Here is a 21,151-nt window from a genome sequence, read left to right on the forward strand (position 1 = left end):
AGAGTTAGACTAATTCATGATTGCAAAAATATTGTGGAAACCATTGGTTTAAGCTGATCTCTGACTTTTAGAGAACAGAATGAAACCTAATGCAAGGGGCAGATTATCCCACATCTTCTACTGCAGGGTTCTTACACTTTCCTTTGCAGTATCTAATACTGCCAATGTCGGAGACAGGAGACTGGGCTAGAAGGATGTGGGAGTCTAATCGGGTTGGGCCGTTCCGAGAGGAGCCCAAAATGGAAACGGGGATATAATGGCCCGGGAACGGAAAATAAAGAAGGATTCTGCTAATCAAAGGGACATATCAGCTGCCGGAGGGATCCGGATCTTTACCTGGAGCAATGAGCTTGTTATATGTTAACCTGCTTCCCCAAAACCGAAACGTTCTATCCCACCTCTTGACCCCACTGCGTTTGTTCTTTATCCTTATTGTTCCCCTCTCAGGTGAACTCCTGGGATGCAGTTTTGGAAGTCTCAGAATCAATCCTTCCCCTCCCCCCACATCCCTGTCCAAACCTATACGCAGAATCAGCTGCAGAGAATGCCAAGGTGTTTATTTCCAGGCAGTGCCCTCATCCGGTTACATCTACCAGGAGTATAGCTCAAAGGTGAGAACAGAGGAGCAGGTGAAGTCGTGCATTGGAGGGGAGAGAAGCAGAGCACAGTCTGAAGGAGCAGAACGTCCAGGAAGGGATGACCAAGGGGCAGGTTCCTGGGAAGGAGACCACAGTGGCTGTCGCTGGGGAGGGAACCCCCCCCCACTCTCCAAACATATTGGGCCAGACCTTCAGCTAATATTTACCAGCAAGGACATCAATGGAGCGCTATTGATTCAAACAATCAGTGGTTCGGGCTCGTTGAAGGAGGCTGTTCTTTGTTGATTCTGGTCTGTGGACCCTCTCCCTGTATCTCAGCCCCTGGCTGAGGATGCCAGAGGAGGCTGTCCCACAGAGCCAGTTTCGGTACGTAGCCCCCTCCCCTCGGGCCAGCGCGGGAGTCACACGAAGAGCTTGCCGTAGCAGGCCTGGCAGTAGGCTTTGTCGCCGTGGTCCCGGAAGGTGCCCTTCTGCAGCTGGCCCAGACAGAAGGCGCAGATGAAGTGCTCGGGGTGGAACCGGCGCCCCATGGCGCTGATGCAGCGCCCGGTGATGGGCTTCCCACAGCCGTGGCACAACGAGCCCTGGCGCTCGTGGAAGTGAAGCTCGCAGTAGGGGCGGCCGTCTATCTCGAAGAAGGAGCCAGTGGTGAAGCTGCTGAAACAGTCCTGAGGGAGGGTGAGGGAGCATTGAGACCTCATCCCTAACTAAGCACCTCGCCAACCTGCATATGGTGTTCTGCCCCCTCACCCATCTGGCCCCCATATGGGCCCTGCTCCCTTGCCCATCCAACCCCCATATGGGACCTAGTCCCCTCACCCATCTAGCCCTTGGCCCCTCTACCCTGATGCTTCACGCAGCCATCCCCCATAAGGGAGCTGGGCTCACACTCAGCTGCTATAGAGGTTCTTAGTGCTCCGTAGGGAAGAACCTCCTGACCCTCACCTGGCCATGCCCTGCATCACCTTCCTGAAGATGAAAGCCCAGGTGTCCCTGCAGCCCCCTGTGTGGGAATCCGCACACTCACCCCACACACAAAGCACTCGGGGTGCCAGACACCCTGGAGTGCGGACAGGTAGTTGTCCATCACCGGCCGCTCACAGGCTCTGCATTTAGGAGAGAACATGGCCAGGAAGTCCTTCTGGCAGTACGGCTTCCCGCTCTTCTCGTGGAAACCTGCGGAGGCGAGCAGGGAGAAGACATCCATGAAGTGCACTGGAATCCCATGGGAAGACACAGAGAGGGACTCCTCCTGCCAAGCTCCAAACCTACCCCAAGGAGCCAGAGAATGTACCTGAGTTACACTGCCCACTCCGATTCATGCTGGGCTTGGGCAACAAACACTGCGCAGGGATATTCCTCTTTAAGATGCAAATTTCTCATGCCACACTCCTGCGTTCCTTCTCATTTGCTCCCCGTTGCCAAACTCGGGAATTACAGGGAGAGATTCTCACTAGTCCCTATGGCCCAGATTTTCAAAGGCATTTAGACATTGCTGTCCTTAGTGTTCTGATGACTAACTGATTTAGGAGCCTAAGTGGCAGAAAGTGCCTAAATCCCTTTTGAAAATGAGATTTTAGCTCCTAAATCAGTCAGGCATTGCAACACTATGGAGCTAATTTGAGGGGGAAAAGAGTCCTGGCTGTATTTTAAAGAAGACTTATTGAAGGTGCAGGAACAAACCATCCAGATGTGCAGAAAGAATAGCAAATATGGTAGCGACCAGCTTGGCTTAACAGTTAAATCTTCGGTGAGTTTAAGCACAAAAAGGAAGCTTACAAGAAGTGGAAACTTGGACAGATGACTAGGGAGGAGTATAAAAATATTGCTAGAGCATGCAGGGATGTAATCAGGAAGGCCAAGGCACAATTGGAGTTGCAGCTAGCAAGGGTTGTTAAGAGTAACAAGAAGGGTTTCTACAGGTATGTTAGCAACAAGAAGAAGGTCAGGGAAAGGGTGGGACCCTTATTGAATGGGGGAGGCGACCTAGTGACCGATGATGTGGAAAAAGCTGAAGTACTCAATGCTTTTTTTGCCTCGGTCTTCACAGACAAGGACAGCTCCCACACTGCTGCACTGGGCAACACAGTCTGGGGAGGAGGTGAGCAGCCCTCAGCAGTGAGAGAACAGGTTAAGGACTATTTAGAAAAGCTGGACATGCACAAGTCCATGGGTCCAGATCTAATGTGTCCAAGGGTGCTGAGAGAATTGGCTGATGTAACTCCAGAGCCATTGGCCATTATCTTTGAAAACATATGGTGATTGGGGGAGGTCCCAGACAATTGGAAAAAGGCAAATATTGTGCCCATCTTTAAAAAAGGGAAGGAGGAGAACCTGGGGAACTACAGACCGGTCAGCCTCACCTCAGCCCCTGGAAAAATCATGGAGCAGGTCCTCAAGGAAACCATTTTGAAGCACTTGGAGGAGAGGAAGGTGATCAGGAACAGTCAACATGGATTCACCAAGGGCAAGTCATGCCTGACCAACCTGATTGCCTTCTATGATGAGATAATTGGCTCTGTGGATATGGGGAAAGCAGTGGACGGGATATATTTTGATTTTAGCAAAGCTTTTGTTATGGTCTCCCACAATATTCTTGCCAGCAAGTTAAAAAAGTGTGGATTGGATGAATGGACTATAAGGTGGATAGAAAGCTGGCTAGATTGTCAGGCTCAACGGGTAGTGACCAACGGCTCAATGTCTAGTTGGCAGCCAGTATCAAGCGAAGTGCCCCAGGGGTCGGTCCTGGGGCCAATTTTGTTCAACATCTTTATTAATGATCTGGATGATGGGATAAATTGCAACCTCAGCAAGTTCACAGATGACACTAAGCTGGGGAGAGAGGTAGATACACTGGAAGGTAGGGATAGGGTCCAAAATGACCAAGACAAATTGGAGGACTGGGCCAAAAGAAATCTGATGAGATTCAACAAGGACAAGTACAGAGTCCTGCACTTAGGATGGAAGAATCCCATGCACCACTACAGGCTGAGGACCAACTGGCTAAGCAGCAATTCTGCAGAAAAGGACCTAGGAGTTACAGTGGATGAGAAGCTGGATATGAGTCAACAGTGTGCCCTTGTTGTCAAGAAGGCTAACGGCATATTGGGCTGCATTAGTAGGAGCACTGCCAGCAGGTCGAGGGAAGTGATTTTTCCCCTCTATTCGGCACTGGTGAGGCCACACCTGGAGTACTGCATCCAGTTTTGGGCCCCCCACTACAGAAAGGATGTGGACATATTGGAGAGAGTCCAGCAGAGGGCAGCGAAAATGATCAGGGGGCTGGGGCACATGACTTACAAGGAAAGGCTGAGGGAACTGGGCTTATTTAGTCTGCAGAAGAGAAGAGTGAGGGGGGATTTGATAGCATCCTCCAACTATCTGAAGGGGAATTCCAAAGGGTATGGAACTCGGCTGTTCTCAGTGGTAGGAGATGACAGAACAAGGAGCAATGGTCTCAAGTTGCAGTGAGGGAGGTCTAGGTTGGATATTAGGAAACACTATTTCACTAGGAGGGTGGTGAAGCACTGGAATGGGTTACCTAGGGAGGTGGTGGAATCTTCTTCCTTATAGGTATTTAAGGCCCGGCTTGACAAAGCCCTGGCTGGGATGATTTAGTTGGAGATTGGTCCTGCTTTGAGCAGGGGGTTGGATTAGATGACCTCCGGACGTCTCTTCCAACCGTACTCTTCTATGATTCTATGAACGCTGAGCACAACAATTCCTGAAATACCTTTAAAAACATGATATATGCCATCATGTGCCAGCAATGCCCCTCTGCCATGTACATTGACCAAACCGGACAGTCTCTACGCAAAAGAATAAATGGACACAAATCTGACATCAGGAATCATAACATTCAAAAACCAGTGGGAGAACACTTCAACCTCTCTAACCACTCAGTGACAGACTTGAAGGTGGCAATTTTGCAACAAAAAAACTTCAAAAACAGACTCCAAAGAGAGACTGCTGAACTTGAATTAATATGCAAATTAGAGACAATTAACTCAGGCCTAAACAGAGACTGGGAATGGTTGGGTCATTACAATATTGAATCTATTTCCCTATGTTAAGTTCTCCTCACGCCTTCTATGGGTCATCTTAATTATCACTTCAAAAGTTTTTTTTCTCCTGATGATGATAGCTCATCTCAATTGATTAGACTCTTCCTGTTGGTATGCGTACTTCCACCTTCTCATGTTCTCTGTATGTATAAACATCTCCTGTCTGTGTGTTCCATTCTATGCATCCGAAGAAGTGAGCTGTAGCCCTCGAAAGCCCATGATGAAATAAATGTGTTAGTCTCTAAGGTGCCACAAGTCCTCCTGTTCTTTAAAAATCTGAGACCACTGGATGTTGCTTCATGACTTTCCCAGTCACTGATGAGAACTCTCTCAGATAATTGCCCTGCCTTGCAGAGAAAGGCTGGGTTTGTGCTTACACTGGGCCTTGCACTGGACCCTCAAATTTGGATCCAGTGCCCAGCTCTGTCACAGACTCCCTGTGTGACCTTGACAAGTCACTTCTCTCTGGACCTGAGTTCCCCTTCTATAAAATGAAGATAGCGATCCTTCCATTCTCCCAACCTTCATCTTGTCTACTTAGCCAAGAAGCTCTTTAGGGCCAGGACTTTCTCTCACCATGTCCGTGCAGTGCCCAGCACAATGGGGCCCTGATACCTGGGGCAGGGCCTGTCTCTCCTTGTGTGTCTGGGCAGCGCCTGGCATGATGGGGCCCTGATCTCAGCTGGAGTCTCTAGGTGTTACCATAATAATGAATAATAGTAAAGGCAGGAGGTGGATTCCTAGAACAAGCCAGACATCCCTAAATGCAGGAATTCAAATTCTGCCCACCAGCCAATGAGCTGAGTTAGACAATTTCATGACAACGGAGTGTGCTACAAGAGACGGGTGCAGGCAGAACTGGCTGCCACCTGTAGGGACTGAGCTGCGATAAGGCAAGATCACTGTGCCAAGAATAGTATTGGGATCATGGAAGAGGTTAGGATCATGGCCCCATTTTACAATACAGTGCACAGTCCCTGCTCCGGTGAATAAGCAGCCTATCGCTAGCCAAACTCCTCAGACTTAGCACTAACAAGAAGTCACTGCTGTGGGGAGAGAGGCCCCCTGGAGAACAAAGACAGGATGCAGGAGGGGACAAAGAAAGAACCGGCCCCAAGAGGAGCTGGGGCCTGAACTTATCAGTTAAACTTTCCACAACACTGCTGTAATTAGCAGCGTGGGAATGAGCGAGGCCCTCAGCACCGGCTCTCTCTCAGGTGCCAATTACTGAGCAGGGCTGGCGGGAACACAGCTGCTGAGTGCCTGCCTAGAGAACCAATCCCTTGGCAGGAACGGAGTGTTTTTCCTCTGGCCACCTGGGGAAATTAAGGAGCACCTAGCCCGGGTGGCACAGCAAGCAAGCAATTAACACACACGCACACTGCAGGGGGGGAGGGAGATGGGGCCTTAAAGGGGAACTGATGGCAAAATACATGGATGGACAACAGCTGCTGCTGTGGGGATTTCATGCCACTGGCTGGGCTGTGAGCAAGTGGTCACCGGGGTTGTTACAGGTTCCGCTGTGCCACCATGACACAGTTAAACGCTGTCTGTGTGACACCTATGGGGAATGGTAACCAGCACTCCACACTGGTGCTAATGGCCGGAGCTCTGGCCCCAAAGCCTGCATCCCGTAGGGCCTCAGAGGGAGGGAATCTACTCATATGACTAAGCACTTTAGCAGCGAGTGCCCAGCGAAACGACTGCTCCCTTCCAGAACTGTCCCTGATCTGTGCACCTGACAGAATCACAACTCACGACCAGAGGCCCAGGGTAGGATAGCTGGAGGCGGGAGGGTGGGGAACCCAAGTAAGGAATATGGGGAACTGGCAGAAGTGTAGGAGGAAGGCCAGAGCTAAGATAGCAGGCGGTTGCAGTCGGGATTGAGGGGCATGGGCAGAGCAGGGGTGGGGATAACAGGGGCCTGCGGGTCAGGATTGAAGGCATAAGCAAAGCTTTTGGGGGGAGGCCAGGGCTGGAATAGCAGCGGGACTGTGCATCAAGAGAGAGGCCTAGATCCCCGCGGAATCCCAACTTTCTACGTAGGGCAGGAGAAGAGCAAGGGACGCACCGTCATTGCTGAACACCTTCCCACAGTGAGCACAGAAGAAGTGCTCCGGGTGCCAAGTCTTGTCCATGGCCGTCAGGACTTTCTGCAAAGAGAATGAGGTGACTGGGGCGTGCGCTATGGGCAGAGAACTACGAGGGTAGAGGGGCTAATCCAACCAGGAACCTCCCCTGGCTGGAGTTAGAACCAGGAGGGCAGAGCCAGCTCCATTTACCGCCAGGATGGGCGCGGCACAGTAGGCACAGCGGGGGGAGAAGAGCTGGTGATAATCCTCCTGGCAGTACGCCAACCCGCCTCGCTCAAAGAAAGTGCTGGAGCCGATCTCCTGTCCGCACTGGGTGCAGGTGAAGTGCTCGGGATGCCACGTCTTCCCCAGAGCAGTTATCATCTAGAGACAGGACAAAACCCAGGAAGTCTTTGCCCAGAGAATCTCAGCCACGGAGCCCATCGGTACACGGGGGACCCAGCAGTCTGGGGAAGCCATGATAGGAATAGGGACCCTCCCATAGTCCTAGAGGTGGTAGCTTTGAGAGCAGGAGACTCAGGTGTTGTAGGACATTTTGGGGGGAAAGAGATCCCCTCCCCTAAAGGAGGGACGGGGGGAAATACACTGTCCGACCAAGCTCTGAGCAATCAAGAGTGGAAGGATCCAACCCCGGTGAGACAGAGGGACATGCAGAGAGACTGACAGCCGCAGGGCCCATGCCATCCCCTCTCACCTTTCCAGCGATGGGTTTGCGGCAGGAAGCGCAGTCGCCCTTAGGCACGGCAGAGATGCCGAGGTCCTGCAGCTCTTGCGTCAGGCCCCCCAGCATGCTCTCAAGGGTGCTGCCGGGACTTGGCCCCACTGCTGACGGCCCCTTGGCACGTTCCGGCTCCGCGGCAGAACCCACCGCTGAGATCTGCCACAAAGGAGGAGACGAGGCTGTGAGAATGTTCAGCTTCATGTTCCCGCCAGGGGCTGTGCCCTACAGCTCCCCCCTTTTCCTCTCACCTAGGGAGCTGTTTCTACTGCACATGGGACCCACCAGTGCCAGGCTTTGCCATTGCCAGCTGGAACGTGGGACAGGGCAGTACCAGGTTGCCAATGGCACCATGGTGCCAGGCCCACACTCAGAAGGGGTCCCGGAGCCCAGACCATGGCCCTGCTCCCCAACTCCACCTGCGTGCTGTCCTGAGGCCCCGACCCCACTTGGTCTCTTCCGCTGCACAGGCCCCGCCCACCACTCGCTCCTCTGAACCCCCACCCACCCCATGCAAGTGGTGGTCGGGGCCTCAGGGGACGAGGCTTGAGCAGGGGTGTGGTCTCAGGGCAGAGCGGGGGCAGAGTGGGAGGGTGGGGCCAGAGCCCAGCAGTGCTGGGCCCAACAAAAGGTTAATCCAGCCCTGGGCAGGGGCCATTCCAAAGGAAGAGCCCAGGGCCTGCATCTCAACTGAAGCTTTGCCAAGTGGTGCCCCCGGTTCTTTTGGAGGAGGGGGTTGCGTGGCCAGGACTCACCTTGGACTGCATCTGGCCCAAATGAGATAAGAGGTCGTCCAGCTGCTGAGCAGCTGTCGGGGGAGGAGGGGAAGGAAGCGACAGCTGCGGAGTTGGAACCTCACTGCGGGTGGAAGAGAGACATCCATGAGCCGCGTCAAAGAGAGTAGGTCATGGCTTCATCCCCACCAGGAGCCCCCTTTACTCAGCTCCCAGCAGCCAGATCTTCCCTGCCACCACCAGACCACAGGAACACCAAAGTGTTCACTGGAAGCATGGTGCCCACCCCAGTGAGCATGGAAGTAGAGCAGGGTGTGAGGGACACCCCTAGAGAAGGGAAACAAATGCATCTCCCCATCGTCAGTGATCATCTGACCCCCAGAGCAGATGCCGGGTGTTCCTGTTCAGGAACAGAATTAAGATAAACTGAATTAAGGGCACTTTAATTCTGAACGAGAACATCCACACCGGGGTTTAATGAGGTTTAACTAACCCCATTTAAGGGTCATTTAGATGAGCTTTCCTGAGTGTTCCCATGTAGACAGGCACTAAATACATTCAGGGACTTGTGAGTGGCGGGCAGGACAGGTGGGGATGTGTCTGGGGAGGGAGCTGTGGAGTTTAGGGAAGTTTTCCCTCAATACCCAGTCAGCGAGCAATGGCCCACTGAACTAGTGGCAGGGAGGGAGGGGTGGAGTCAGTTCTGGGTGTTTGGAGGGGGAGGAGTATAAAAAGAAACTAGTGGAGGAGGAAGAAGAGGAAAGGATTAGTAACTGGGGAGAGGGTCAGTGGAGAGATGGGGGTACCCAGGTACCACCCCCTTAGCCAACTCATGCCCACACACCTAGATACCACCCCCTTAGCCACATCACTCCCACACACCCATGTACCATCTCCTTTGCCACATCACTCCCACACACCCATGTACCATCCCCTTAGCCAAGCCACTCCCACACACCTAGCTGCTCCTCCATTAGCCAAGGCATACCCACACACCCAGATACCATCCCCTTAGCCATGTCACTCCCACACACCCAGATACCATCCCCTTAGCCAAGCCACTCCTGTACCATCCCCTTTGCCACGTCACTCCCACACACCCAGGTACCACCCCCTTAGCCACGTCACTCCCACACACCCAGGTACCACCCCCTTAGCCAAGTCACTCCCACACACCCAGGTACCACCCCCTTACCAATCCAGAGACCATCCCCTTACCCAACCTGGCCTACAAACTCTCCAGCCACCACCCCCTTAACCAAACCCCTCTCACCCCCCAAGTACCACCCACAGCCTTCCAGTAACTGGATATTTCTTGTACAATGGTCAGCAATGACTTAAAGAACAATGTGACATTTAAATCATTATTAAGCTCCCAATTCAGCTATTTTAATCAAAGATTGTAAGGCCTTCAGGCTAGAGGCCTTTTTGCCAAGTGTACAGCAGTTAGGACAATGGGGTGATCTTGATTGAAGCCTCTGCTACCCCAATACAAATAAATAATTAACCCACTAGTACAGCTCCCTCCTAGCCCATCCTGTGCCACACTTCACATCGGGCAGCACAGGGAGCCGAGGAGGCTTGGGCACACAGGTACCAACTGGTAGCTTGGTTCAGTTTTGCTGCACTGTGGTCACTATTACCAGTCCACTGGTTGTAAGCAGAGGTGATGGATTCTCTCCACCTTCTGTAGGGAGTGTTTAGCCTGTTGATTTGTATAATGGCAGATCCACTGGTAACTCCTCTGCGCCACCAAAGCCCTCCTCCACACTGGCAGTTCTGCCATGTTTAGGCCTCATTCGATGTCCCCCCTTCCCCCCGCCTGCCTGCAGACTCAGCCCTGAACTGGGTCCTGTTCAGACTGAGATGGGCACAGCCAGAAGGGTTGGAAACTTCTTTTTGACCCATGCTTAGAACCTGCAGAAACTGACAAGGCCACCAGAGAAGGGCTGGTATGGGCAGTGCCACCTCAAACCGGCTCTGTCCGGCCATGGCTGGGGATCAGGGTAGGGTTAATTTTTCATTAAGCCTCATGGGGGAGCAGGTGTTTGTAGGAAGCAGTGCTGAGGAGATACAGATGGGTGTACTGGAAGGATCAATAAAACAGCTTTCCCTCCCTGATACAGCATTTACCTGTAGACATTTTTGTCCTCTGATTCCGGGAGCCGAGTAAATGCAGACTGTACCTGGAAACACAAAGAGCAAGGGATACACAAAGGAAGCAGCCCCTTTCCCTACACCCAGTCCAGTTATACTGTATTTCCAGATCCTGCCTCACTGTGAACATGTCTAATTAAGGAGAATTAGTGGTTAACTGGTCATCTTTAAGGTGCCACCAGACTCCTTGTTGTTTTTCCTCCACTCTGGGCATTCTCCTAAATGATAGGCAGGAGGGGCTGGATGGGCCCGTAACATCTCTAGGGCACAGATGCAACTGTCTGCGTGGGACAACCTTCATGTGCTGAGTTCTGCAGGATCTCAGCCTTCCTGTTGTAGAGGATGGATTTCTGCCGGGTACCTTGTGTGTCGGCAGCCCTTGTAGGCACTAATGGGAATACCTGGGTCCCTGAGGCGACTAGCTTCTCGTTCTGGACAGCTCCGGTCTGGGGCACTGCTGCGGCTGGTTTCTGCTCACTGGAGCTGTGTGTCAGAAGGCAATAGCCCCCTTTGGGCTCCTTAGAGCTTTGTTCCAGTTCTGCCAGCAAAGCATCTGAACAAAAAAAACAGTTAGAGACAAACAATATAAACGGTGCCCTCCACACCAGACACATAACACTTCCCCCAGCGCTCTCTCCCTGCACCAGCACGTGGGCCCCAACCTGCTGCAGGAGGGGTGCCCCTCTCCCGGCCCCAACTCAACCTGTGGCCTGGACCTGCTGGGGCCGGAGCAGCCCAGCCCCAGGCATGGCCGGCCTGCTCCAGCTGCACCTGGGTCTGGGCCACTCCAGGGTCAGGCCGCACCACCCCGGCCATGCCTCGGGCCGGGCCACTCTGACCGTGGCAGGTCCAGGGCTGGGCTAAGTGGGGGTCAGGAGAGTCCCCAGGTGGGTGGCGCTAAATAGGTTGCTGCACGGCCACACGGCTTACAGGGAATTTAGTCAAGTCTCCTCTTAACCTTCTCTTGGATAAGCTAATTTGATTGAGCTTCTTAAGTCTTTCATTAAGGTTTTCCAGACCTTGAATCATTCTTATATCTCTCTTCTGATGCTCTGTCTGCCACAACACCCATAAGAATCATCCAACATTTAGCTTGTTGTTTGCCAGAGAGCCTAAGGATGTTCAGCACCCAACTGCCACTGAAAGTGAATGTGAGTCTGGCACCTGAAACCTTAAGGGTCCTTTGGAAATCCCAGCCTAAAATGCCTAGGTCGAGGGGCAACCTGAGAAAGTAGCTATTACTGATGTATTGATGTAGACAGTCAGCTAAATGACCTCACTATCAAAATGTACACAACAAATTGCATGTGTTCCACTGCCTCTCTTTCCCCCATCCTATGTGTATGTTATGCAAGAGGGTGTCAATGGCAGCCATAAATCATAGACCAGGTTGAGGCTGATGGCTGTGTTCATCATCCTTCATTCAGGCTAGATGGAAGGAGCAATTAAGTTGTCTATGTAGTGATAGTGGGAAACAGTAGAAGCCACCATCCAAGGCTGCAGGAAAAGGCTTGAGCCAGAACTAAGTCAGGGAGAAAGAAAATGGTTTCCCTGGGACTGACTGAAAACAAAAGGACCAGGGAATTGTTTGGCAAGCTGTGTGTGTGAGCGAGAGAAGAGAGGCAATAATCAAGCGAAGCCGCCATGAACATAGCCCTGGGAGGAAGACAAAAAGACAGTGCTTGTTTGGAGTACTCTCTGGAAATGTAGACTTGGATTTCTGAGCAAGGAAACAATCTCTCATTGTTGTTTTTCTATAGTGTGCAGGGAAATGGGACTTTGTGTCCATTCTGTGTAAATGAACAGGATTGCACCAAACAACAGATCTGACTCATAGCTCTGATTTCTCATCCTAACAGGAACAAGTCAGCAAGGCCTGGAACATTGGTTAAACGTTTGGGCCAAAGAGGTAGCATGTGTCCTTCTTCTCCTTAGCTGGTAAGATCTTTGGAGCAGGGACCAATGCTTTGTTTATACACAACGGGCCCTCCTTTTCAAGCCTGTGGTTTCTCAGTACTACTGCAATAACAAGACAGCCAGTCTTGTGGCTAAGGTACCAGCTTGTAGTTCAGGACACGTGGGCTTGATTCCCAGCGCTACCACCATCCGGTGTGACCTTAGGGAAGTCACCTCACCTTCCTGTCACTCTTCTTTATATTGGGCATACAGCTAGAGGCCCCAGTCAGGGACCCTTTGTGCTAGATGCTGAACACTCAGATCATGAAAAGACTCATGATGCTTTCAGTCAAGACATCTGGTGGATATAGCCAATAGGTGGAGCATGTGCTAACCCTGGAGACCCAGGATCTTCTGCCACTGGCCCACTGGATGACCTTTGGTAAGTCACTTCCCCTCACTTTCCCCATCTTTAAAATGGGGGAAATTATACTGCTTGCCATCATAAATCATTTTGAGATCTACTGATGAGAACTGATATAGACGAGCTTGGTATTATTATTGCGGTCAGTGTAATAAGCAGCAGTCACAGCACACAAGCTGTGTGTCAATTGTTTCTTAGGCATCGTGGCAGGAGATTTAAGAAGAGACATGAAGGTGCCTCAGCTTTCTGTCTGTTTCATCTTATGGCAAAGGAGTTCCACAGTCTATTTAGGCACTGTGCGGGAAAGTATTTCCTTTTATCAATTTTGATCTCACCAACTTTTAATTTCACTCAGTGTCCCCTTGTAATAATACTCCCCTACTTACCAGGGGTGTTTTGAAGATAAATCACATATCCGTGAGGTGCTCGAATACTACAGTGATGGGAGTCAAATAAGGACCCAGAGAGATAGTAAAACCATCAGATTGCTGGGTTGTGCAAAGCCAGTAAGACTGATCTTCCTAATCTGGAAACAGGCCCTGCGTGCTGAGCAGCCACTTCTGAAACATTGCTACTGCCAGGCTGGATCAGACTGGACAACCATCTAGGCCAGTACCCTCTCACCGACAGTGGCCAGCACCAGGCACTTAACAGGAAGGTGCAAGAAACTTCTTAATTCCTAGTGGTTAGAGGCTGGCCTAAATACTGAAGCATGAGGTTTAATATCTCTTCCAAAAATGTATGCAAGCACCATTATAAGCAGAACATCCAGTTATCGATCTGTGTCCAATCCCTTTTTGACTCCTGCTAAGTTCTTGGCCTTACTTACATCTTGTGGCAAGGAGTTCCACAGTCTGCATGGGGAAAGATTTTCTTTTAACCATTTTGAACTCGCCACCTTTTAAATTTCACTCACAGTCCCCTTGTCCTTCCATTATAAGTCAGGGGGGGCAGAAACCCCACCCAACAGAACCTCTTAATCATCACCTCCCGCCATTTTCTTTCCATCTGTGTGATGACTGTCCCTTGTTGAGGTTAGCCACCCTACACACTGGTCTCTCTATCTATCTCATTATCACGTCCTCTTGATACATCATTATCAGACATCTCCCTCTCAGTCATCACCCAGCCTTTGGTATCACACGTCCATCGCCAATTAGCCTTTGCTAACTCTCTGCATTTCCTGAAACACAGTAACAACTGTTAGTTCTCAACACTGGTGCAGTCTGCTCTCCTCTCCAATGCCCTTAGTAGCACACAGCTTCATTGTAACCATCCTCCAGGCACCTCTTTAACTGGGAAGAGAGGGGTCATGCTGCAAAGGGTATATTAGAGTCTCAGCCCCTTCTGTTTCGTCTTCTAAATTTGCAATTCAGGGGAGGAAAAAAGAGTAGAAGAGAAGATGAAAGACAGAAATCCTCATGCCCTCCTGGTAGCCTGGATGCTGTGGTGTCAGCATCAAACCCAATCTGGGGGCCTAACAAAAGAGTCCACTCCTTGCTCTTCCACTGGAAGGGGGGTGCACTTACCCAAGTCATCCATTGCACAGAGCGCTGTCTCCCCTTTGCGCTAAGGAGGAAAGCCAAGATGTGTCGGGTGGCAGGATCACAGGGGAAATGAGCGAGGCAATGAGCGAGAGGAACTTTCAGTTCCTCTCTTCAGCCGCACTTCCTCTCTTTAGAGGCCGGGGACTTTTTGCGTGGGTCACATGTTTCAACTAAAGCATGATGAACTCAAATCATTGAGAAGCGAAAGCAGGGAGGACTGGCCCAGGCAGAGTCTTACAGATCTACCACAAAGGTGATCTGGGTGCTTTCTTCCACGTGATCAGGGCACTCTGCTGACCCTGCGTCCAGGAGAGCAATTGTACACAGTGACACTATCTCTGAACCCATTCTGGTGGGAGTTAATGGGTGAAAAACCCCTCATGGCTCTTGAAAGCCAGCAAAGATCCATTAGTGATGGGGATTGTTAATTGCTCAAGAAACCACCCTACAATGTTAATATCTTTATCTGTTACCATTTTGTCCCAAGCCTACCCTTTCTGGGGAAGTTCACTGCATAGGTCATGGGACGGAAGTTCCAGCTTAACAGCGTTCAGAAAGCTGGAGGAATCTGCACCAAACTAGTTTCCAGCCTACACATGGTGCAGAGGCAGCATCAGCATTCTCCATCGCCGATTTCCTTCTGCAGATGAACAATGGTCATGGGGCCATGTAGATTATAATAGATCTAGCAACAGCCTTCGATACCTTTCAGTCTGAAGTGTTGCTGACAAGCCTGTGACATCTAGCAGGGAGGGATGAGGCACTGGATGCTTTCTGGGACCATCAGGCAGCTTTTCATCCAGCCCTCTTAGGTGAGGCCCCGCAAGGCTCCTTCCTGCTCCAGACTGCCCAAGGATATGGAGGTGTTTGGGGTGCAGTGGCTTCAGTACGCTCTTCTCTATGTCTCCTTTCCGTCAGATCTGGACCATGCAGTTTCCTTGCTTTCCCAGTGCCTTGCTGAGATAAGGCTCTGCAAGAAAGTTGACTGAGATGTTGGATACAAACAAGTCAAGAGGCACTCATTTGGGAAAGATGAAAATGTTGGTTAGCAAAGGGGAGCAACTAGAGAAACTGGCAAGGATCGCACTGCTCCATCCATCAGCAGTTACCTCCCCAAAGAGGTCTGCAATTTCAGCAAACTTTTTTTTGGCCACCAGTCTGCCCTTGGATTCCCAGGTGTGACACTACGCCCCATATTCTTCATAGAAATATTGTTATAACATTATTTTAGCATATTTAAGATGTATTTTACGCAAGATGGGTCTTGTGAGATATCACTGGAAAGGTTATGATTTACTGAATATGATTATCCTGTTTGTATGCATGTATCATTTTTATAGCTAAAGTTAGGAATATTGACTATACAGCTGTGTACAAAAGTGTTTGCATCTGGGGAATGCCCACCAGACAGAATGCAATCAGTCTGGCTGGTTAGCTGGGGACAAATCAATGAACCATTAAGGGGAACAATAGGTCTTTAAAGATGCTAATCTCCCACCTTGCTTTGATTCATGGCTGCTTTGACACTGCAGGATTCTGTCTGGTGGGCATTTCCCAGATACAAACACTTTTGTACTACAGCTGTATAGTCAATATTCCTAACTTTTAAGATTGGGAGTGAGATGATTGGGGCTCATTATTCACTGAATCCCCGCCCAGGATGACTTCTGAAAACATATAAGAAACAAAGACTGGGGTGGGGAGGAGCGAAGAAGGACTGAGTCCAGGCGAGAAGGTGTCTGGCCTGTGAAAGAAATACCTGGAGTTTTAAGCTGCAAGCAAATGCAGCTTGCCTTCAAGATACTCTGCAATCTGCCTAAAACAACATTTAGGGTGAGAAATTTTTTATTATAACCAAAAACAATGAGGAGACCTTGTGGCACCTTAGAGACTAACAAACTTATTTGGGCATAAGCTTTTGTGGGCTAGAACCCACTTCATCAGATGCATGGAGTGAAAAATACAGTAGGCAGTATATGTATTACAGCACATGAAAAGATGGGAATTGCCTTACCAAGTGTGGGGGGTCAGTGCTAATGAGGCCAATCCAATCAAGGTGGAAGTGGCCTATTCTCAACAGTTGACAAGAAGGAGTGAATATCAACAGAGGGAAAATTACTTAAATTTGTTAGTCTCTAAGGTGCCACAAGGACTCCTCGTTGTTTTTGCTGATATAGACTAACATGGATACCACTCTGAAACCCAGTTATAACCAGTTTCTTTAGTATTAAGTTTAGCTGGCATATTTTTTTATTTGCTGGGTAATCTGCTTTGATCTGTTTGCTATCCCTTATATTCACTTAAAATCTATCTTTTGTAGTTAATAAACTTGTTTTTGTTTTCTCTAAAACCAGTTTGTGGAATTCATAACTGGGGGCAAAAAGCTGTGCAGATCTTCCTCCACAGTGAGGGAGGGGGTGAATTTCATGAGCTTATGCTGTATAGTTCTCTGTGCAGCACACACCACCACAATTTTGGGTTTACACTTTAGAGGGGGAGTGCACTTGAGTGCTGGGCAATTCCCTAGCTGAGCTTTCCCATGCAGAGCTGATCTCAGTGTCTGTGTCTTTCTGCAGCTGGTTGTGGCCCTACCGGTGTATGTGCTGGAGGAGGCTTGCGGGCCTGGCTCAGCAGGACAGTGTAAGGGCGCTCAGGCTGGTGGAGCAGGCAAGCTCAGTGGTATCCAAGTATATCAGCTGGCACCCTGGAGGCGGGAGGGGATCCGTAACATCAGCTACCAGTGAATCCACCTTCATGCAGTTGAAAGATGCAGCCTTTTCTTAAGAATGCAAATTTTTCCACAGCCATGCAAGGCCTTTGTCACTTCCAGGTTAGATTGCTGTATTATGCTCCACTTAGGGCTGCTCTTCAAAGCCATGCAGATATTGTAGCAGGATCTGCTTGCTTTCTCAATGGAGTAGGGTCTCCATGAGTCAGCAGTGTGCCCTTGTTGCCAAGAAGGCTAATGGCATATTGGGCTGTATTAGTAGGAGTATTGCCAGATCAAGGGAAGAGATTATTCCCCTCTATTCGGCACTGGTGTGGCCACACCTGGAATATTGTGTCCGGTATTGGTCCTGCCAGTACAGAAGGGATGTGGACAAAATGGAGATAGTCCAGTGGAGGGCAATGAAAATAATTAGGGGGCTGGGGTGTTAGAGGGCTTATTCCTTCACCCTCCCACTTCCCTGGTCCTTCTCGCATGAACAGAAAGCAACAATACCCGAAGTCCAAAGGTGCAAACAATTTGATGTTTATTGGGGTGAACTTCCAGCAAGCTTAAATCCAAGTTCCTTTTTCCTTATTTTTGAATCCCAACTTCCTGTTTTCCCTAATTTATATAGTAATATTCTCAGCTATACCTTAACCAATCATTTTACTGAAATTTACCTAACCAATCCTAACATATTGTAACATGATTAGCTAACCAATTATATCCCACTACCTTAATTAGTTTACACCCAGCAAAATTAATGATACAGCAGACAGAAACAATCACAGAACCAGACGGAGACCATGGAAATAAACAATAGCAAAGTGAGAACTATAATGACAAAACAATACAGAAGCGAGGATTTCACAGCTACATCTATAAAGACATAAGGGTTTCCCAACTATGTTGATTGATATGTGAGTTCTTGCCAAACAGAAAACTATCAAACTAAATTTCCTTTTACATCTTCTAAGCTCTTCCCTTTATCTGGAGGTGATAGATTGCCTAATTTCAATATGACTGGTTTGAAATGTGTGAGGACATGACCATACGCTTTCCAGCTTATGGCTGCTCCCAAAGCTTAGCCAAAGGCCTTAGCTTAAGCACAGGGCCTCAGACTGTCACGGTGAGAGAAGGCCCTTACACAGGCAGACAGTGATTTTGATTCTTTTATACCTCTATAACTAGCTAAATGATAAACATGTACCTACATTCTTAAAGTATAGGCCTTTACAGACAGGCCTGAATATCTGTATTCTAACACTCCATCCCCCCCCTTTTTTTTTCTTTTAAAATCCTCCTGCCCAGGTATCCCTGGAAAAGCATAGGACATATAGTGACACACATCCTGATAGGGCCAGGCATCAAGGTGGAAGTTGTCGATATTCCATCTGTCCCACTGCCCCTTGTGTAGTACCATGCCCTGCACCTTCTCACATACTGGCGTACCACACCTATTCCAATCAGCATTCCAGACTTCCCACTATAGTGGGCCCAAGAAGGTTGGGTCCGGGTTGTCTAGTTCATTGGGGGCAAGGGCTTACAACATTACTTATAGGTTATAAATAGTGGCTGTTCTCTAGGGGGTTGTGCCCCCCTTGATCGTTTCCATATGCAACATAACACAAATACAGTTAACAATACACCAGCTGCTATGATAATCCGCAGCAACACAGAGAGTCCTGACCACTGCAGTATGGTCCAACATCCTGGTAGGGTGACCAGAAATCCCGATTTTATTGGGACTGTCACGAAATTTGCTTGTTTGTCCTGCGTCCCGACCGATGTTCTGTCGGGACACTGGACAAACAAGCAATTTTGCCCTCCGCTCCCGCACACAGGCAGAGCCTGGAGGGTCTCGTGCACCCCCCACCCCAACTCGACCTCCTCCTTCTCCCATTGGATCCCTCCCCAAATTCCCCCCTGGCCCTGCCCCCAGCCCCGCCCCCTCACTGCCCCGTTGGATCCCTCCCCAAATCCCTGCCTCTTCCCCAAGCACGCTGCATTCCTCCTCCCTCCCTGGCTTGCGCCGATCAGCTGTATGGTGGCGCAAGCACTGGAGGGAGGCCCGGGGGACGTAGGGGAGCACGGGGTGAGTGAGTCCGACCTGGCCCCGAGCGTAGACAGGAGGACGGGACGGTATCTGCAGGGGCAGCCCCGAGTCCGGCCTGGGGAACCAGCTCCCTGGTATGCACCCATGGGTGAGGGTGGGAGGCAGCAGCTGCCCGCACAGGGACTCCGACGAGGCTTCACTTCCTGCCACGTGGAGGCAGCGGCAGCCCCGTTCGTTCCCCTGTGGGACCTGAGCGGGACGGCGGGGCTGGGGCCTGCTGCCCCCACTCCAGGGCCACCCGCGGTGCTCTGCGGGGCAGCGGGGCACGGGCTGGGCCCGGGCACACTCGGGGTGACGGGATTGCACCGCCCCGCAGGGCGGGCTGTAGGGAAACCCCACCCCGGGGTGGAGGCAGCGGCAGCCTCGTTCGTTCCCCTGCGGGACCCGAGCGGGACTGGGGGGCTGGGGCCTGCTGCCCCCACTCCAGGGCCGCCCACAGGATTGCACCAGCTGGGCACCTTCCCCTACGGGGGGGAGGTGGAGACAAGGTGAGCTGGTGCAGGGGGAGGGGGAGGCGCTCCAGCGGCTTTTTTTTTGTGGTCCACTCACCATTCCTTGGGGTGTACCACCCATGTAATAGAGTGAAAGCACCCGCTCCCACAATGGCTCCCATACGTTTGCTTGTCTATAATATTCTCGGCTCCAGGCTGTGGCCACTTTACATTTGGATTCTTCCAACTTGGCATCCATATCACCTGTAGGGTTACATTCTGTAAAATGGTTAACTCATTGTATACCCAGCATCCCAAAGGGAATTTTAGGTCCAATGTAATATGCACATAACAATCACACCTTCGGGGATTATCTTCCATGGAAGTACCATTGTGGTTACATATGGTAACATCAGAACAAGGAGGAATGGTCTTAAGTTGCAGTGGGGGAGGTTTAGGTTGGATAGTAGAAAAAACTTTTTCACTAGGAGGGTGGTGAAGCACTGGAATGGGTTACCTAGGGAGGTGGTGGAATCTCCTTGATAAAGCTCTGGCTGGGATGATTTAGTTGGGGATTGGTCTTGCTTTGAGCAGGGGGTTGGACTAGATGACCTCCTGAGGTCCCTTCCAACCCTGATATTCTATGATTCTATCACTCCCTAAATGTGGGGCCCTATTTTCCCAAGAGGGTTCATTTGCTCCAGGAGACCAGAGGGTTATATTCTTTGGACCCTCTGTAACAAACCACATAGCTGGGTAACTGAATTTTCCACTATCATTAATCATGGCAGCACCCAGGGAGTACCATGCAATATTTCCTGATAAATTTGATATTCTCCACCAGGTTGGGATTCCCCCATCTAATCCATAAACCATATACCGACATTGCAAAATTCCTGTTGGTGTATTAGTGGTACATCTTTCTATGGGGAGATTCTCATAGTCTTCGTTAGCTTTATTACCACAGGTTGCATGTTTCCTCCCTTTGACACTTCACATCATGGGATCTGAATAGAATTTGTAAATGTGACAATTGTGATTAGCACTAGTAATTGTTCCATCCAGGGCCAGAGAATTTTCATCCTTTTCTCCTTTTTGAATTAACCTGTAATACACACATAACAAAATTTACACGTCCTCTTTCCCAATCCTCTGTTTGTACCTTTTTATTTTCGTGCAGTGAACTCACTCCTGTCCTCCATTCTCTGTACCCAATAATAGCAGACTGGGCCCTAATTGGTCAAGGACAAGATAGGGGCCCTTCCATTTAGGAGCTGGGAATGGATGGTGTTGACCTGGAATCTTGTACATCACTAGATCTCCCACAGTGGGTAGATTATGCTCCCCGGGCAAGTCCTACCATGCTTTGACTCTTGCTGCTCCTTGCTCATCTCAGCCTTTGATACCATTCAGCACCATGTGTTGCTGACAAGCCTGTGGATTTAGCAGGAGTGGATGAGTTTCTGATCCTTTCTGGTAGCATCGGGACGCTGTCCATCCACCTTCACTTGCTCTGGCTGGCCGCCCCAACAGCTGCCATTCCCTCCGCTGGCCGCCCCGCCAGCCGCTTGCTGCTCCACTGGCCACCCCGCCAGCTGCTGTTCCACCGGCCACCCTTGCTGGCCGCTCCACCCGTCTGTCACTTTCTGCTCCCACTTCTCT

The 21,151-nt window shown here is 50.3% G+C and overlaps 1 protein-coding gene across 1 annotated transcript; it reads right to left on the reverse strand.

The window, feature by feature from the left end:
- Window positions 1–536: 536 nt before the first annotated feature.
- Window positions 537–14,364, reverse strand: LPXN (leupaxin). The gene is made up of 9 exons (XM_039533535.1): window positions 14,215–14,364; window positions 10,767–10,918; window positions 10,342–10,394; window positions 8,230–8,332; window positions 7,451–7,633; window positions 6,946–7,119; window positions 6,735–6,816; window positions 1,627–1,775; window positions 537–1,267 (listed from the first exon to the last, which is right to left on the reverse strand). The coding sequence occupies exons 1-9, from the start codon at window positions 14,225–14,227 to the stop codon at window positions 1,001–1,003; spliced, it is 1,176 nt and encodes a 391-aa protein (XP_039389469.1). The 5' UTR covers window positions 14,228–14,364; the 3' UTR covers window positions 537–1,000.
- Window positions 14,365–21,151: the final 6,787 nt, after the last annotated feature.

This window comes from Mauremys reevesii, linkage group 4, assembly GCF_016161935.1.
Source record: "Mauremys reevesii isolate NIE-2019 linkage group 4, ASM1616193v1, whole genome shotgun sequence".
Lineage (NCBI taxonomy): Eukaryota > Metazoa > Chordata > Testudines > Geoemydidae > Mauremys > Mauremys reevesii.

What these genes read in the sequence shown, in the direction of transcription:
- LPXN (XM_039533535.1), bottom strand. An exon ending in GCAAACCCATCGCTGGAAAG is followed by an intron (nt 7,120 to 7,450) that starts GTGAGAGGGGAT and finishes TCCTGTCTCTAG; the next exon opens with ATGATAACTGCTCTGGGGAA. An exon ending in GTGCCGCGCCCATCCTGGCG is followed by an intron (nt 6,817 to 6,945) that starts GTAAATGGAGCT and finishes TTCTCTTTGCAG; the next exon opens with AAAGTCCTGACGGCCATGGA.